General features: G+C 43.5%; 1 protein-coding gene across 1 annotated transcript in view; it reads left to right on the top strand.

Moving 5' to 3' along the window:
• The first annotated feature begins 637 nt into the window (after positions 1–637).
• The window catches only part of tmem145 (transmembrane protein 145), a 33,843-nt gene continuing 15,000 nt past the window's right edge, over positions 638–19,480 (top strand). The window contains exons 1-5 of the mRNA XM_084027015.1: positions 638–773; positions 11,789–11,863; positions 12,281–12,358; positions 13,969–14,055; positions 14,740–14,841. Coding sequence (XP_083883141.1) covers positions 663–773; positions 11,789–11,863; positions 12,281–12,358; positions 13,969–14,055; positions 14,740–14,841 — 453 coding nt within the window. The 5' untranslated portion in view covers positions 638–662. The remainder of the gene's footprint in view (positions 774–11,788; positions 11,864–12,280; positions 12,359–13,968; positions 14,056–14,739; positions 14,842–19,480) is intronic.

Below are 19,480 nucleotides of genomic sequence, written 5' to 3'. Positions count from 1 at the left end.
TGTTGTAAATCCCCCCAAAATATATATAGCCTGCAATATATATATAATGCAACATCTGGTTAAGAGCCGGTATATGTGACGTCCTCAGACGTGTTTGCGTGGACCCAGTATTGTTGGAAATGTCACATTTCTGATGTGAACCAGCAGTAACGCGGCCTATTAGATCGCGTTGATGCATCCTGCTGATAAGTGATGGGATAATTGGAGCCGCGAGGCCGGACCTCATCCGCCTCAGTGCGACTTCATTACAGGTGTGTGTGTGTGTGTGTGTGTGTGTGTGTGTGTGTGTGTGTGTGTGTGTGTGTGTGTGTGTGTGTGTGTGTGACCTCTAATGAAAACATGATCGCAATCGACGAAAGCATTTTTAATGTGCGGACGTGTCGCATTCTCAAAGCACGAGCGGAACCAAGAGCGCGCGCACCCCCCTCACCCGCAATCCACCATCCAGCTTCAACTGCTGTTGAGAGAGAGGGGGGGCACATGCTTTGAAGGGACCAGCGTGAACGCGCCCGGTCCCTCTCTCACTCTCTCTCTATCTCTCACTCTCTCACACATACACGCGCGCCCTGCGCTCGAGCCGTTCCTTTGTGCGCGCTCCCGCTCAGAGACAGGCTTCGGGGAGCCCGAGGAGCAGACGAGCGACAGCGGGGAGAGAGAGAAAGATGGAGGTGAGGGTCGGGGAGAGACTCCTGTGCCTGGCCGTGCTGTCCAGCGTCTTCTTCGTGGACTCGGTCCTCGGGAAATACGTCAAAGGCATCGTGAACACCAAGGAGGTGAGCGCGGTTTGTTTGTGTTGCTCTTCCTCGCCTCTTTAATTAGTTGCCACTTGCGTCAATGACGGCGGCAGCTACGGGGAAGGGACTGGACTGCGTCTCCGCACGCAGGTGTCTCCGTGGCGGGCGGACTGACGGAGGCCACCGCCGGTTAAGTTGCCTCGGACATGTCCGCGTCCTGTTTCACCGTCAACGCGCTCACCTTCCATTCCGCCTCGCATGTTCGACTCGTCTGTGGCGTATCATTCCCCCTCATTTGGCATCGTGAAGCGGCATCCCGCCGGTCCACTGCTACCAACCCGGTCCTCCGGTAGTGATTACTCATCTTTGAGCCCAGACCCGGTGTGACGGTTTTTCTGGTTGTTTCTTAAAATGTAAATGAGCAGTTTCTGTTTTGTGACGAGCGGACCCGTTTACAGGTGTGCGTCATATGGCTGCTGGCGCGAAGCGCAGGATCCGTGGTGATCCTCGGAGAAACTGGGCTCAGTCCAGCCTGGTCGCATTGTGTGTGTGTGTGTGTGTGTGTGTGTGTGTGTGTGTGTGTGTGTGTGTGTGTGTGTGTGTGTGTTGATCAGACAGATCGACACCGTCGCTGCCCTGACAAGATCCCAGTTAAAATGTAAAGTGTGAGCCGACACCGTGTAGCTCTGGGCCGTTTGTGATTCAGGAGACCACCACCTGCTGTTCCACGTCTCTGCCTCGTATCCTCAGAGTTTGTGGATCAAGTTTGACGTTACAGTACATCAGTAAGGCGTGTGTGCCATGACTGTTATTTTGTCGGAAGCTCCACAAAAAGCCTACTATGCAGACAAACCTTTCTAACTAAGACTGGCCGAGCTGCTTTAATTCACATGATTCATGGTTGTTTCGAGAACATTGTGGGAATAATGTTGGAATTTCTTGCCAAAAACTGCTCCGTGGAGGTCAAAGTGTTTATCTCTCCGAAACAACCGAGGACTCATTTGACCTTTCAGCCTGCGAGGTCGTCTGTGGCTGGAGATAAAAGAAAATGAACGTTTCGCCTGACAATTCCCCTTTAAAATAATACAAACCTTAAAAAAAAAGAAGCTAGAACCAGCGACAATTAATCAAAGTTATTGATTAGGCAACACATTGTATTGTTATCTTAGATATATATATTCATGGTTGCACAGCTGCTCAGTAACCAACACCGACGGGACCATGTTGTTTGGCTCGTGTCACGATGTGATGGGTGGCGCTGTCGGAAAAATAGAGCGTGCATGTTCAGGAGTGTCCCTCCACTGGAAAACACGGCATTAATGTTGCACTCGGGTGTTATATCCCCTTACTTGTATTATATGTAAAAAAAACAAACAACAACAACTAAAGAACAGAATCTATCAGCCGGCAGGCAGTTTGAGTCAACAATCTTTAATTCTCACAATGTCACGTTGTCTTGTTGTGCTCACACACCCGTGAACTCTTCTACAGTAAATTTAAAAAAAAATGCACCACGAACTGATTGAAGGATGAGGAACGGGATCTGAAGGGATAAATTGAACAAGGGGTACTCATCCATCCATCACTGCCGCTGTGATGCCCTTGAACGTAGCGCTGAATATGCACCTGCTCCAGTGGAGCTGCACAGTGGCGGGCAATAGGTTGCACTGGGCAACTTCCAAGAGTGAGAGAGAGTGTGTGTGTGTGTGTGTGAGAGAGAGATTCTCCAGCTCTTGACAACAAGGGCACCTACTTTTCTGGTCCTCTGCAGTAAATAAGAGTGTGGATCTAGTCAGCCTTGCTATGTATAACCATAAATACAAGGTTTGACATGAATGTATGCTGCATTGTAGGCTGAAACAATTATTCTTATTATCGAGGGATCTGATTATTTCCTCGATTAATCTTTTGGTGTATAAAATGACATGATTTCCCATTGGCAAAGGATGTGTGATGGTCTAATCAACACTCAAAAGTCCCTCGATAGTCTGTTTGAAAAGGCTAAAAATAAAATAATAATCATAAAACATCAGAGGAAAAGAAATGGTGCTTGCTGATGGATTACCTGTTGATGGAGTAATCGATTTAATGAGTTAACAAGCGATTGTTGTAGCTTTGCTCCATTATTAGACAAACTGACAAAATCACGTATCAAGTTTGGATTTCTTGTGTTGCTTTTGTGCTTCTGAACCCGTCAGGGAACATATGACAACCTCGGCAAACGAAACACCGGCCTTGACATATTGATAGCGTGTGTGTGTGTGTGTGTGTGTGTGTGTGTGTGTGTGTGTGTGTGTGTGTGTGTGTGTGTGTGTGTGTGTGTGTGTGTGGTTTCTAGTTTAACACATCATCAGTCTTGCTCTTGCATTTTTGCCACAAGGTCACCCTCTAACTCCACATCCCCTTTCCCACACACACACACACACACACACACACACACACACACACACACTCTAAACACTGTAGTTGTCTGAAGGCAGATTTTGTGCAGAGCTGCAAATTGACAAATGTTATTTACCACACTGGGAGGGCTGCACTGTCGGGAACTGGGGAGTGTCTGGAGAAATACAGAGAAACATTAAGCAAAGTTATCCCAAAGCTTTAAGATCAGAGGAAGTTCTGCCGTTTAGAATCCAGCTGAAACGAAAAACCTCGCACTCCTTCAGCAGCCTCTTTCCCCCCGTGTCCATAGAGATGTTTACATACACAACAGGTGTCAAACCTCAGTTTTATAGTATTACAAAATGTTTAAAGGGTTAAAGTTCTGAGACGACAATAACACGACAACAGAGAGACCGGACAACGCCCCGTCAGTGATCCGTCAATCACAAGATAGACACGGCCTCAAGCGTTCCCTGTTTTATCTCCCATTTCACTCCAAATGAGACCACGTTTTACAACATCAACAACATGCTGTATTGAAGAAGACTTGAAAATAGCCATTGAGGGCCATAAATTCATTTTTTCAATGTTTACTGAGGTGATAAATCAAGTGAGAAATTGGGAAATTTTCTCACAGACTTCTATGCAATCAGACCTCCTTTTGCATAGCCATAGCAAAATGACCAAAATGCAGTTTTATCCAAGTCTAGTCTGCCTGACTCATTGATCGTGTATCTGACTGAGGTTGGTGGGAGATGGAATCGTGGCTCTGAAACACCAATAGCCTGACTGCACTGATAAAGCCATGGCGCTGTCCTTGGTGCTGAAGGAGCAGACGGATTTAATGACAAATTTTTCGTCTGAGCCCCACCCTTCTGTCAGTTTTCTTCTTTCCAATCATAAAATTGAACTTAGTAAGTGATCTATAGAAAACATAAGCCCACCAAGTAGCCCCATTTAGTAGGGATGCACCGATAATAAGATATCAGGGCGATTCTTACTAAAATACCTGGATATCAGGGCAATGGGTCAAATCCATTGGAAATTCATACCGTATGTGGATGTCTAATGTGCTGTGTTAACTCACTGTAAAACATACTTATAGAAACATACATATAGAGACAAAATAAATCAGCAACTCTGGTGTGGTTGAAATAAAAATAATATAACAAGTAATAAAGATGTGAGTATGCCGGCTCTAGACTGCTGACGCTGCTTGTTGGCGGCTTTTACTCCTCCTTCGGCGGCGGACCAGTAAATTAGAAAAAATGCAAAGCCAAAAAATGTCCCTGTTAGTCTTGATTATCCACTTTGTCTTTGGGATCCCAAAGCACACCTGTTTTACTGGGGAAAACTTTATTGCATAGTAAATCTCATTAAATCCGCTACACTCATATTTTGGGTTGCTTTTTTTATTATTATTATTATTAAACAAGTGAAAATGATAGGGGTGAGTATTGGCAAGAACCTCACGATACGATATGTATCACGATAATTTGGTCACGATACGATACGTATCACGATACTTTGTTCACGATACAATACGTATCACGATACTTTGGTCACAATACGATACGTATCACGATACTTTGGTCACGATACGTATCACGATACTTTGGCCACGATACGATATGTATCACGATACTTTGTTCATGATACAATACGTATCACGATACTTTGGTCACAATACGATACGTATCACGATATTGCGATATAAATAAAGTATATGTACATCAGATTATATTGATCAGGGAACAAATTGAGTCAAAACTATTTCATTCAAAACAGCCTCTCCATTTTATTAATTCCCATGAAATTCACTGGAATAAATATTGAAAATAAAATGAAAAAGGATAAAGTACTGCATTCACAACGCGTCTAAACATGAATCTTTTTTTTTTTCTTAAATCGATCTTTGGAGTTGAAAAAACGATATTGTATTGGGCGATATTTTTACCCACCCCTAGAAAATGAACAAGAACATTTTTTTAGCAATATTGCGCCTCACGGCTACCAAAGCTGAGAGTAGCTCATCCCAAGTACGTCATCAGGGTGAAGAAGAACAAGAGAACATCAGTAACATCTGCATGTGTTTTTCACAGTATCTACCTAGATTTAAGTACATTTACATCAATGCAACAGGCGAGATTTGGTTTATTTTGTTTAGCAAACTAAAGAATGTACAATAAGTAAAAGCAGTGCAGCTTAAAGTTAGTTGCAGCTTCTTAAGATGCTGTTGAGTATATAACTCATAGTCAAAATTTAAAGCTCTTCTTGCAATATGAAAACGACTGACTTTAATATACAAAATCTTCATCATTATCATTCGGCCCCCGTTTTCTGTATTCTCTTGGGAATTGAGGTTTAGAAACTAACCACTGAATACTTATTCTATTAAAATTAAGGCTGTAGACGGGTTCAAATGTTTTAGGTCCTTGGTTTTCCACAGTTAATGAAAATGTGTGGATTAGACCGGAAAGGCCTTTAAAATTCTGTCTTTTGAAAATTAATGAAAATGAACAGATGCCCTTGAAAGCTCCCTTTTCCCCTAAATTTAAAATCCAGCGGTGTCCCTGAGCCTGCTAGGCCTTTCTCCATCCTAAAATCAACATCTAACTTCCGGAGGAAAAACAATGTGATGGCTGTTTGGGGGGTTGATATAGCAGCAGTTTTTTAAAAAGGATTTCTGGATTTAATAGGATCACGAAGCAAAAGAGGCCCAGTATGTGACGTCTTATTTTAATTAATGCCATGTCTTGTCTTCAAATATGCCCGTTTTAAATTCTTTTTTTTTGCTAACAAGACTTTAAAAGTCACTGAAAGATCCTTCAAGCTGACATTGAAGTAAGTTTTGGGAACCCTGCATGTGTGGAATTTCCAACTCCAATCCGTTTCCCTGCATTCCTTTTTAATGAGGACACGTGATGAGCTGCAGGTAGAGGCGGCGTGTGTGTGTGTGTCTGTGTGTGTGTGCAGGTGTTTTCACACTGCCCATATGCTTCCTTTAATGCACCTGTGCGTTTTGCGTGTCTACACAGTCTGTGTGTGTTCATGTGAAACACCCAGGGCGACAGTGAGGGACAGAGCTTGACTGTGTGTGTGCGTGTGTGTGTTTATGCGTCGCGGTCGTTGTGTAAGCCTGACTAATGAATCATTAAGAAGCCCAGCGGTCCAGGGGTGACTTGACGAGCTGATTGGTAATTAATTGTTAATGAGGCTCAGAAAGCAAACGGGGATCTGGAGAGAACGAGAAAAAGAGGTGAATCTACAGAGAAGAAGACTCAGAAACTGTGAGGGAGGAGAGAGAAGAGCCGGAGAGGAGCTGACTTGACCGGATACTGCATCAAGCCACTTGATTAATGGGGTGTCCACACACACACACACACACACACACACACACACACACACACACACACACACACACACACACACACACACACACACACACACACACACACACACACACACACACACGGGGAGGTGGCTGAGTGATTCCGCATCACAATGCAGTGGCCACGGGGAAATAAGACTAAAAGGGGATTAAGGTAGACACCTCATCCGCCGTTGTTGTTCTCTGGGGCTCGGTTTCCGTTCTGCTCTCCGCTGACTCTCACGCTCACACAAAGCTAAGTGGCCACTTGGGGTCGGTCCTTGACGTCGGTGGGATCGCTCGATCCCCGCCGTGAAATGTGCTAATAGCTGTCTGAGCGGCATCCCGGCTTGTTGATGCCATCTTGGCTTTGTTAAACTTTTTTTTTTTTAAAGGAGGAGTCCACAGATTTTACAGATGAAAGTTTGTCTTGGAGAGTCAAAAGTTGTGTGAAGCGTTTTTATGGATCTGTGTGAAATCTGATAAACACACATAAGTTTGAAAATGGGCAACATAAAAATCGTATACCCTCTGTCGCCCGCTGCTCATCTGCTTGAGACTCCAGGCTACATTAGCCCCTGCTAGCTTTACACACTTAAATCTCTCACCAAACTGCTTATGGTCGAGCTGCAATGTGGGTAAAAAACAAGAATAGCTAATGTCTCTGGTTCTGCTACATCAATTTTGATCTCTTCTTTAAAAAAAACTTCTTTAAGCTAAACTGGTGGAGATCTCTTTTAAACTAAACGTGCCACTGACTTAAACTGTGTCTTGCTTAAACTCACACTTGTTTTCATAATCGTTAGTTTCTAAATAGTTTGTTTGTCGAATACGATGACAGACAACAGTGAAAGTGATCCTGTCTGTTTAACCTTGAAGCTGGAATCAACGAACGCATGCTTGAAAAATAACAAATGATTCAAAACTGTATCAATTCGTTTTCTGTTGATTTCCTTCCAGCATTGTAGAGCCATTAATAGGAATCTGTTGCTGCATACAATCATTATTTTTGACATTATTGGGGCCACAGTTTGGGGAATACTCTCTCCCGTTTTCAACGTGCTGATGCCTTCGTTTTCCAAAAGCCAGCTGCATAAAGAAATGGTTCGCTGTGTTTTGTTGAGGAAATGCAACGCTGCTCGGTCCCAAATCCCTCAACAGCATCAAACACCTTTGGGGATGAACTGGAACGCCGACCGCGAGGCCAGAACTTATCTCAGTCAACATCTGTGCCTGACCTCACCGACGCTGCTGTGGCTGAAAGACAGAAAAGCCCTGCAGCCAGAAGCCTTCCGTCACGTATGAAGGCTGTTAGAGCAGCATATTGACGTCCGTGGGCTGAGGAATCAAATTCACAGAATCCCATGGGTGTAGTGTTTGGGTGTCATCTCATTTCCTTTCTCGTGGTCGGCTCACTTTTGATATGATAGTCCCGTTTAATCACAGTACTGACCATTTGACAATGCTGTTGAAGCCTTATTGGTTGGTCATCGTTAGTTACTATTACGTAATACATAATGTGTGTGTGTGTGTGTGTGTGTGTGTGTGTGTGTGTGTGTGTCAAGCTCGAGGAATTAGCTCACATAACCAATGATCTGCAATCAGAGCTGTATTCTCCATGCTTCTGGAGGAGGGGGTCTGAAGGACGAGTGTATGGGTGTGTGACGGACTAAGTGTTTGAATGAACAGCTTGGCCTTTTGATGTTTCTATGGCAGCTGCAAACTAAGGCATGCTGTGGTTGCTATGACAATAATAGTGGGGGGGGGGGGGGGGGTGTAGGTATGCAGACCACCCTTGGCGTGCTGTAAGGGTGTCTTTCACAGTCCTGGCCTGTGGTGAGTTAAATGATCCCCCCCCTAACCAACCAACCCCAACCACCCCTCTCGCCTCTCCCCAGGGACTCGTCTCTGGGTCAGTGCTCCCCTCTGCTTGCCCTGGTTGCCATGGTCACAACCTTAAGCGTCACTCAGGACAACGCACCCGGGTGGGAGTGAGTCTCAGGCTCCAGTGACTTTTGGAGTTTACCATGAATTATAACCCGGAGGCTCCAGGGGACGGAGCTGCCTGGCAGCGGCTAAAATATGGCTGCGGTTTTGTTTGCTGTGATATATGGAGGCAGCGGGGCTAGCCACGCTACGCTGCTCCGGCTGCACTTTATTTCCCCGGCACAGGAATTACTGTGCTTGTTTATGTAGGGAGAACGCAGGGCAGAGGTAATTACAGTGTAATGGTACATGGGGAGTTTTGCTGCTTGGGTGGAGATCAAGAGTTCATAACAACCAACCTGAAAGGCCAGTTTTAATAAAGGAGAGGAGAACTGTGCAGTTGTCCCCTGTGAAGCTGAAATGTGTGTGAGTTGGACGAGCCACAACATGGTGTGTGTGTGTGTGCAGCTGTTTTGGATGTGTCTGTCTAACATTCGAGCAGAAATATCGAGTTTAGGGGAGATGCATCAATATCATATATTTCCTTATATGAAAGACATGAGGAACCTCCACTCTGCTTCTACAAGAAAGTAGTCAATACATTCAGTTATTACAGTTTGAAGCAGGACGGAGAATTGAAGCTCAGGACTTTTGTTAATATGGACCGAACTGTGAGTATTAAAAAAAGGCTTTTGAACGTTGGCTTGCACAATTTCCCTCGAGCCCAAGTTGACAAATTGCTTATTTTTGTCTGAGTAAGAGTCCAAAATAAAATGAGTCCACTATCAAACCATGCATATATAACATATAACAGCTAATATATACCTTAAACTCGGACATTAATCAAAATTTACTCAATTTTTGTGGCTTAAACATAAACATATTGCGGGGGAAAATCAGGTGTTGGTACTTAAATAGATGATATAGAGATCTGATAATGAGAACACCGGCCCATTTGTAACCTGAATTTAGTCCTTCGCTGTTAAAACGTTGAGGCTTTACACGGCTAACCAAATAATTGACAAAGCACTTGGTTCACTTAATGGGGAATCATATCGATTCAAAGGGCATTTACCACAAATCTGTAGTATTTTTTAGAGGAAGTGTCCAGCCTCGGCTTCTTTGTTGTCATTTGTCTCAATAAAAGTCATTTGTTGTACTAATTTTTAAAGACTAGCTATTACTTTCCCTTCCGGCTGTGCTATCTTGTTCTGGTTCATTTATCCAGCCTGCCTCAGTTGGACCTTTGCACGCCGGGCAGTCCTCCAGAGACAGCAACTGTGTGTAAACATCATAAGTGATGTAGCGTTCGGCCTCGGCAATATGATCCATATCTACAGAGTGTGTGTGTGTCATAAATACACACATACATATACACCATACTGACTGACTGACTGATCCGCCATGCCGATGCTGCTGCAGTGCCTTATGTAAGCGCCATGAAATACACCATCAGCACTATTATCTGGTCTCATGCTGCCAAGCTTATGGCTGAATAATCTTAAGAACGGATATATTTTTTCCCTCTTCTCCACCTCTCTCCCTTTATTAATGTGCTCAGCAGCCCCTTAACACCCTCTCTGTTTACCCTCTCTGGAAGTTAACCTTTCCTTTTACTCCGCCTCCACCTCTTTTTGAACTTTTCTTTTTAAACACCCCTTCTGTTTCAACTCCCCTTCTCATTTTCTTCAGTTAATGGCCAGTTAATGTCTTCCTCAACTTTTATTTTCTTTCAAGTTTCAAAGACAACTTATTGCGTCATAACTGTAGAAGAAAAAGATGCTGCTCCAGCATCAGAAAACACCAGAAACCCTCTCGGTACGGCACTGACGTAACTGGGAAAGAATCAGGTTTGCTCTGAAGGGCGAGTCGTTAACTGCCTTTTAGAAGCACACCTGACTCTATTCATAACGCAACCTTGGAGGAATCTGACTAAAACGACTGACTTACTTACATATTAAATCAAATGCTTCCCCACAACTTCAGCATTTCTTTTTCCTGGATGTTGATGTTAGTCTGTCATTCTGCCCGTCTTTTAAAAAGCTGAAACATAGACAGTGTCGGGTTGCCTCCGACTGTGTTGAGTGAAGAGCAGCTCAACAGGCGGCATCCTCCGCTTCTGAGCAGTGAAGCCAAAGCCGAAGTGCCTTAAACTTGCATTCTCTCTACTGACCATCAGGGGGTGACTCCTCCGGGTGCAAAAAGAAGTCAGATTGCATGAGAAAATGACCCTACTTCTCGGATCTATATATTTCTTTTGAAAAAATACAAACCCATCTTTCTTATGGTTTTAATTTTTGGGGGATAAAATCAAAGTCCATAGTGATAATGAAATTATACATTCTACATAAACTGTGACAATTAATGTTTTTTTCCTATACAAATATCGAATGATGGGTAAACTTAAATACATCTGTATGGATGGATTAATGTGAAATTCCATTTATTATTTTTTTTTCTATTTGTGTAAAGCGTCCTTGGGTTTCATGAAAGGCACAATATCAAGTTATTATTATTATTTTTGTAAAAATGTGTACAGGTAACCATGACGCCCAGAGAATGAATCCCATGCTCCCAACGCCAGACATTTATAGTCCTCGGACAATAAAGGGTACTGGCTTTAGTAGTCCTCCGACTTTTCCTCTAGGGGCAGCGTGACCTTTTGTGGTTTGAAGTGAAACGTCCCCTCGACTGTTGGATGGATCGCCATGACATTTGGTGCAGACACATTTTTCTCAGGATGAGTCGAAAAAAACTTTTTGTAATTTGTTGACTTTTCACCAACATCAGGGGCCACTTTCCCAAAGACCGACTTCAATGAAGCCAATAATCCGATAGCTGTAAATTCATCCTTTGCACAAAGTTTGTTTAGTTCTTGATTATCTATTATTATTTATGTACGACTAATTTGCTGTAAATTCTGCATAAATTAAGACATTTTTCCATTAAAAAACATGGCTAAACGAGCAGTTCTCTTGTGTTTGCCTTTTCAATAGTAAGGACATTTGTAGGATGTAACTGACAAACCCCCGTTAGCATAAAATCCTCATTGTCCACCTGTTGCGAGCTGAGTTGCTTCTTAACGTGGTATTCTGCTGACTCAGCGGTCATCTCCTCACATCTGTATCTAAAACCTCTTTCCTTTCTCATTTCTGCCTCCACGTTGTTGGCATGGCACATATCCTGAGCCATGTTTTTTTCTTCTATGTTGTTTGATTGGTGCCGCTAGTTTAGCGGATATGAGCGTTACCATGGAAACGTGGGATTTAGCACAGGTATGCTACCTTATCTAGACACTTAATCTTGTTTTTTTTGTTTTTGTCTCATCCACCTTTACTGTTTTTTGTTTGACCTTTTCGCTGTGTCTTTTCTCCAGGACTGGGTTTTCCTCACTCGCTTCTGCTTTCTCACCGACTTTGGACGTCTGGACTTCCGGTTCCGCTATGCAAAGGTAGGTTGTGTCCTCATTTATTTTACATCACTTGACTTTAATCAGTTTTTCCCACATTGCCTTAGCTTGCCCACGCTTTCTTCTCTGGCAACATGAGTCCTTTTCTTCCTGCTTTCTTTCTCCACTTACGTATCTACTCCTATCCTTCCTCTTTCCTAATCCAAACTGATGCCATCGCTCCTCCTTCCCCCCGGCTGTTCCTGCTTTACCCGGTGCCTCGTCCCCCCTTTTTCCTATCCCCTCCTCCGTCTTTTTTTCGACGCGTGTCTTTTGGTTCTTCCTCTCCGTCTTATTCCGCCCATGCCTTGCTTTTTACTGTCGTAGCCTGCAGACTTTGGAAACAGTTTTTGTCGTGTGCATCTCAAGCCGTCTCGCTGCCTCCTCTCTGATCTGTGCTCTCTGCGTCTCTCCCCTCAGTCTCGCTGCTGTCAGAACATATTGCTCTACTTTGATGACACTTCTCAGTGGCCAGCTGTGTACAAGAGGCACGAAAAGGTGAGACAATGACGACCATCTGAATCACTATTAACAGAGAAACAAAGCCTCCATTCACCAATCCACATGTCATTGTTGTAATAAAGAAGCCCCTCGCCTCCGATGTACTAATTTGCACATTTTAACTAGAACTAAAGTCACCCGCTGGTCATGCTGCTCAGACTAAAACAAAGCTGTCTTTCTCCGCTCTTGAAAGGCTTGTTTTTCATTCACAGCCGATGATATTTTATTGATGATACACGCAATGATCAAGGATGGTACGATCCATATTTGTGAACACAATGAGACACCAGAGACTTTCTGCCTGAACTGAAGCTGCTCCACAGAAGATAAATGACATTTTCTGCATAGATGTCTATTTTCTGGTTCGGAAACCCGATAACACTGCCATTTATAGTAAATTCAGACAGTGAAAATTATTATTCTTTGTCCATTTCTTGAGTAAAGTGCTTACAAATGAGGATAGCAAGCTGCATGAACATTTCAGGAATTACAACACTGTCTTCGTAGCGCTGCACTATTCTAAATTGGGGGAGTTGATGTTTACCCTTAAAACTGAACGTCAGCACTTTAGCCTGGTAGTCATTGTCGTATTTAAAATCCAATCAGCTCGAGTACAGGGCTAAACAATAGAAACACACTGTTTGCATTCACAATAATCCCTATTATTCGGTGCATTCACAAACTTATTTTCCCACGCACAGGCCCATTGAATGTACATTTAACACCTGGTTGATTCCATAATTTCAAGCCTCAGGTCTTAGATCTCTGGCTTTTAATGTCATATTGGCCTCGGGTATAGGAATAGCATGCATGAATCCGTAGCCGGCCGATACTATGAGATACAACATGATCCATAAAATCGACATTAAATTGCTTTCACGACCAGTGAATAATATATAATTATTATAATTAATATTATAATAAACGCCACCATTTACAGTGAGCAGACGTCGGTACCCGCCGAACCAGCCAGACGTTGTTTTATCAGCACTCGGCATCAGACGGTTCCTTGTGTTCCTTGTGAGCTTCCGATAAAGACTGTTATTAGGTTATCTGTTGTTTTGTTTCTTCAGGAGAACTGGTTGTAGCACTGTTGGGGAAAACAGATTAACATTGACCTAATACCTTTGCATTTCTAGACACAGGAAGTCATTTGCTGGTGAAACCTTCTGCTTCACATCTTTTTTTTTTAATATATATATATTTTTTTTTATCTTGAGATATTTCCAGCACAGCTACAAAACAGCACACCATTTCTCAGCCCATTTTATTCGCTCTACACTGATCATTATGCACTATTATTCAGCAGTCACGCAGGGAGAAACAAAAAATTACAGCAGCTCCAATAGAGCAGCGGGTAATGCGACCACACTTTTAATTACATTTTGATTTAATGCACCTTGTATTTTCAGGACAGGGAAAGCGGCACCTGATGCTTTCCTGTGCTCTCAGCTCCACATGGGTTTAACCATAGACTGCATGTCAGCTGCACACAGCAGGGATTCCTGAGTTTCATAACAATATTTTGTGAAATGTGAGACATTTCATTTCAGGCAGTTTTGAACGTTTTCCATATTTCGATTTTTGCCTCAATGTCTCCCCGTCAGAACTGCTACCAGAAGGAAGCGGTGCTGAGACCCGAGAACAACCAGGTCATCAACCTCACAACACGCTACACCTGGTCAGGCTGTGTGGTAAGAACACACACACACACACACACACACACACACACACACACACACACACACACCAATTTATGCAAATATATACACAAACACATCTGTACTGAGCAGCATCCTGTCTCTGAGAAAGACACGGCATATCATGCTAAAGGTGACCCAGACCTCTCTGTGTGTGTTTTTTTTTAGATCGTATCACATTATTCCTTTATATAACCAGCCTGGAGAACTTATTTCCGTCTGTCCTATTGCATATTCTTTTGTGATGCAAAAAAGGGACATAAATATGTAAACAAATGCACAGAGAGGGAACTAACGGCCTGTAAAGTGAGATTCAAACATCTCATGATGAATCCCAGTCGAGCAGAAATGCTTTAAAAGATCGTTCTCTCCTGAAACACCTTAATACAAAAAATAATAATAATAATATTCCTTTTGTTTCTTTTTCAATAAGCAAAGCCAAATGTTTTGTTTATCACATTAGGACGTGTGACTGCCAGCTTGACTCTTGTGAGTGTTGCCGCGGCGGCCTCTCTCTCTCTCTCTCTCTCTTGTTGCCACATTTCAGGCTATAATGGGGTGTGAAATATCTTGATACATCAGGAGACTCACTCTACTGTGATAATGCCTCTCTGAGGTGAAACAGGCTGCCTTTTTTTGGATAACAACATCCCCTCTTCCATGTATTCCCTCTCTCAGGTGGAGGGAGACGGTAACGAGGAGGTGCTGAGCTGCGTGGGTGGCCGTAGTTTCCGCTCGGTGAGGGAGAGATGGTGGTACATCGCTCTCAGCAAGTGTGGGGTAAGCACCGACTCTCTGGCCCGACCCAGTCGGCTCTTCCTCGCTGCAGGAACAGGTGTGCTACTGGGCGGTTGCCATGGTGACTCGCCACCTTCATCACAGCAACAGAATCGGGAGGGCTCACACGCAAACACCCCCCAGCTCAGTCATTTGTCATAACGGATAACAATGTATGATGTTTTTTTAATGCCCCCATGAAGAGCTGCTTAATGAATTTTAATAAATTGTAGTTTTATGGGGTTTTTTTTGCAGTCGAGCAAAACAACTTGATGAACAAATTGTAGTGCAATAAAGCAGCACCATCAGAAAGCTCAGGCAATATATATATATATTTATATTTATACACACACACACACACACACCAGCATACCCTGGGGGAGACTCTGTGAAACTCTGGATGTTTTGGGGCAATATTTTGTGCTGTCTCTCGCTATAAATTTTTAAATCAACTATGATTAAGCATAATTTCTGTCCCCATTTTAAATTCTCGCAGTAATCTAAATAGGCAAAAAGCTGCGGCAGGGAGAGTGTTTTTTTGTATTCCCCTACCCATGCTAAACATGACTTACAAGGAGGCCCCGGTGCTGTCGGGTAGGTAACTTCACGGACCTTTAAGCACTGTGTTACTTTATAATGAGACTCGGTTTGCTGCTAATGGTGCGCTCGGAGAAACAGAGGTGCGTTGTTTGTTGAGGTGAGTTTGGACGGTGAAGAGGGCCTCAGTCAAGGATGAATCCCTGCGTTTCTGTCTGTTTGTGTGTGCTGTCGGTTGAAGAGGGACATGATTAGAACGGATGCTTCCCATGGAGAGTGCTTTAGTGTCGAGCCTCTCCACGTTTTCTCACACCTTTCCCCCGTCTTTCCCCCTTGTGTCGCTAACAATCGCTGGCTGCGTCCTGCTCTCTTTCAACTCACCAAGCCACTCCTGCCACTCCTCTACGTCACCCTTGGCTCTAATTGTGTTTTTCCCTCTACGTCACGCCCCGTCTCACTGGTCTCATTTCTTCTTCTCCTCTTGTTCATTCCACACGCTTTTTATTCTCTCCGTGTCCCCGTTTTCTCTTTTATCCAGCTCCTCAATTTCATGTAGTTTACCTCTCCATCCCCACCTGTGCTGAAGTGAGTCTAAATCTATATCGGCTCATAAGCCCCCTTTAAAACCACAGGACGTCTACTCTCAATCCCCACATCGAGACTCGCAAGGTTGATCGGTATCAGACGTTTCCAGGCAATTTCATTTGTTTAATTAGAGCAGGAAACCTCAAGGCTGCAAATAATCAATATTTCATCAGGTAAAAAGGGCACGGTTAATATAAATAAAAAATCATCAACATACACAGGAAACAGAGGACCTCTGGCAGTCAGTTTATTAGCCAGTTCAGTCTTACTAGTTTTTTTCCTCCTGCAGATATTTATTTGGTATTTGCATGAATAGCATTTCGCTTGATAATTTAATCTCAACAACGTGCATTAACAGCGTCCTGTACAGCTCTAATTACGTCCGTCCACACAAAGTTTTCATAAGGCAAACCTGTTTTTTTCACTCTCAGTTGTTGCCTTCCATGAAGCTGTTTTGATGATTTACAGTAATATAACTCATTAATGCTGCAGCCAATTATAGCATTAATTTGGGAATAAACAGTAAAAAACTCAATAACATGGCTTCAAAGCTCGCCAGCAGCTGTTGTCTGAGCATTAGTTTATGAGGTGTTTATCCTTGTGGTCTTTGAAGCAGAAGTGGGGAAATGGAAAGCTTAGAACGGCTGTAATCAACCTCTTATTTTATTATGCTGAGCAGAACCGCCGGTTAATGGAGCAAAATGACCACAGTGGGGAACCAGGAAGCACAGGGAGTAGGCTGGCCGACTCTTCTAGTGGAGAAACGCTTCCCAACGCGATAAACTACAGCTCCCATAAAGACTTTCAATACAGTCGCATGCAGAAGACGGATCCGTATGTCGGTCCTTGCCAGATGGGCGGCCCGGGTTGCGCTTTGTTATTGTGATGCATAAGAAACAATAACAGCAGCGTTTGGCAGCGTTTGGAGGTGCTGACTTTTATCGTACATGAATACACCTGGTGATTTGTAGATTGTGTTCACACTGTGAGCAACACAGAGTGCGATACTCAGTGTGATTTGTATGTCAGAATGCAATCCGTCAGGGCTGCAATTTACTAATTATTCGCCATCAACAACTCCAGTTATTATTAATCTGGGAGGTTATTTTCTCGAATCGCATTACTAAAACTCACTGATTCCACGTCGATGCCTCTGTGTTCAAAGTGAAGTCCAGAAAGCAGGTTTTCTGAGTTTGTTGTTGAAGAATATGACCGGCTCTGACGCAGAGACCCGACCTCAAACACTTTCAGAATGAACTGGAACGTCGGAGGTGTGAAACTTCACCAGCTTCTTTTCATTCCATCCAATTACGTTTCAGCTGTCGGCGATTATTCGAATGCAACCTTTTCCTGACTCGAAGCTGGAAACCGGGCAGCTGATACCGGCGGTGTCGTCTCTCCAGAGCGGCGTTCACGTCCGCATCTTAAAATCCAGACGTTTCACAAACCGACCCCCCGAGCCACGGCGATCGGTGCTCATGCTTTCGTGGCTGAATGGGTGCAAATCCTTTGCAGCCAGGTTCCAAAAATCTTTTGGAAAAGCCTCGGCAGAGGAGCGGAGGCTGTGATAGCAGCATACTAAAGGGACACTTGGCTTTGGAGGAGCTTTGTCAAGTCTGAGAAAGAGAGCCCGCTCTTCAATCTACAAGTGTGGACTTTTTAAAGAAATGCCGGGGGCGAGGAGGGTCGAATGGAAAATAATTCGTCAAGTCGCATCATAGGAAATGTCGAATAGAGTATTTGTGGACAGTAAACCCATGCCTGGGACTTAGACAGGAAAATATTGACCATTATTTTTAAAATCCTGACAGCGAGTCCCTCAACTTCAGGGAAGTTTAATAACAAATTGCCGGAGTAGCTTTTTTTAATGCGACACAACAATTCACACACTCAAAAGACTCTGACGGGCCTTCTTTGAATGCAGTTATCAGCATCCAGGGTACAAGACGTGTGTGATATACTGGTACAGTAAATCACAAGTGGATACCTTTTTACAAGTTCACCAACAAGCACCCCCAGAATCATCCTGTCAGTCCCACCAAGAGATAATCCTCCGCTGTGCCAAGTTCTTCTTCCCTCATCTCTCTCTCTCATGTTCTCCTTTCTCTTCATTCTGAATTTCACCTGTTTTTATCCCCCCCCCCACATCTATCACTCTCTTTATCCTCCGTCTCCTTGCTCTTTGTGTCTGTATTGATTTTATGGCAGTGCATGCTCCATGCTTCTCACCCTTTTTGATAGAGGGAGTGAGATGGAGTCTCAGGCTGCCAAATGAAATCAAAGTCTTTTTTTCCCCCCCTGTCCCCACCTTTCTCTCTCTTCTTCCCTTTCTCCACTGCAACAGGCGTAACTCCATCGACTTTGAACTTGTGTGTGTGAAATGAGCTCTCTGTGCTCTGATTGTCAACCCAGCCTTGTTCTCTGTGTTCCCGATCCCACTTCTCCCACCTTCAATCCAAGTTCACTTTTTATTTGTGTTACTTGTCAAAAATTAATATCATTCCACCGAGGGGTTTAACACACAGGTGCGTTTGATTCCCTTCACGGTTTTTCTACTTTTTACTGCGTGTTTACACACCCAAATATTCCCTTTTTGTGCTCCTTCATAACATTGCAATGTAGAACATTTAGATCAACATAAAAGTTGAATGAGCCTCACAAATATTTGATAAGTGCGTCACTGACTATTAATGATTTTTAGCAAGCTTTCTCTGCTTTAATGCAGCAGAGAATATTGATACCATTCATCCATCATCCATAATCCATCCATCCATCCATAAATCCATCCATCCATCCATCCATCCATCCATCCATCCATAAATCCATCAATCCATCCATAAATCCATCATCCATAAATCCATAAATCCATAAATCAATCCATCCATAAATCCATCCATAAATCCATCAATCCATCCATCCATCATCCATCCATCCATCATCCATAAATCCATCCATCCATCCATCCATCCATCATCCATCCATCATCCATCCATCCATCCATCCATCCATCCATCATCCATCCATCCATAAATCCATAAATCAATCCATCCATCCATCCATCCATAAGTCCATAAATCCATCCATCCATCATCCATCCATCCATCATCCATAAATCCATCCATCCATCCATCCATCCATCCATCATCCATCCATCCATCCATCCATCCATAAGTCCATAAATCCATCCATCATCCATCCATCCATCATCCATCCATCCATCCATCCATCCATCCATCATCCATCCATCCATCCATCCATCCATCCATCCATCCATCCATCATCCATAAATCCATCCATCCATCCATAAGTCCATAAATCCATCCATAAATCCATCCATAAGTCCATAAATCCATCCATCCATCCATCCATCCATCCATAAGTCCATAAATCCATCCATCCATCATCCATCCATCCATCATCCATAAATCCATCCATCCATCCATCCATCCATCCATCCATCATCCATCCATCCATCCATCCATCCATAAGTCCATAAATCCATCCATCATCCATCCATCCA

Source organism: Eutrigla gurnardus (assembly GCF_963514095.1).
Source record: "Eutrigla gurnardus genome assembly, chromosome: 14".
Classification (NCBI taxonomy): Eukaryota; Metazoa; Chordata; class Actinopteri; order Perciformes; family Triglidae; genus Eutrigla; species Eutrigla gurnardus.
Note: the sequence above shows the minus strand (reverse complement) of the source record. Positions and strands in the feature narration are given on the sequence as shown.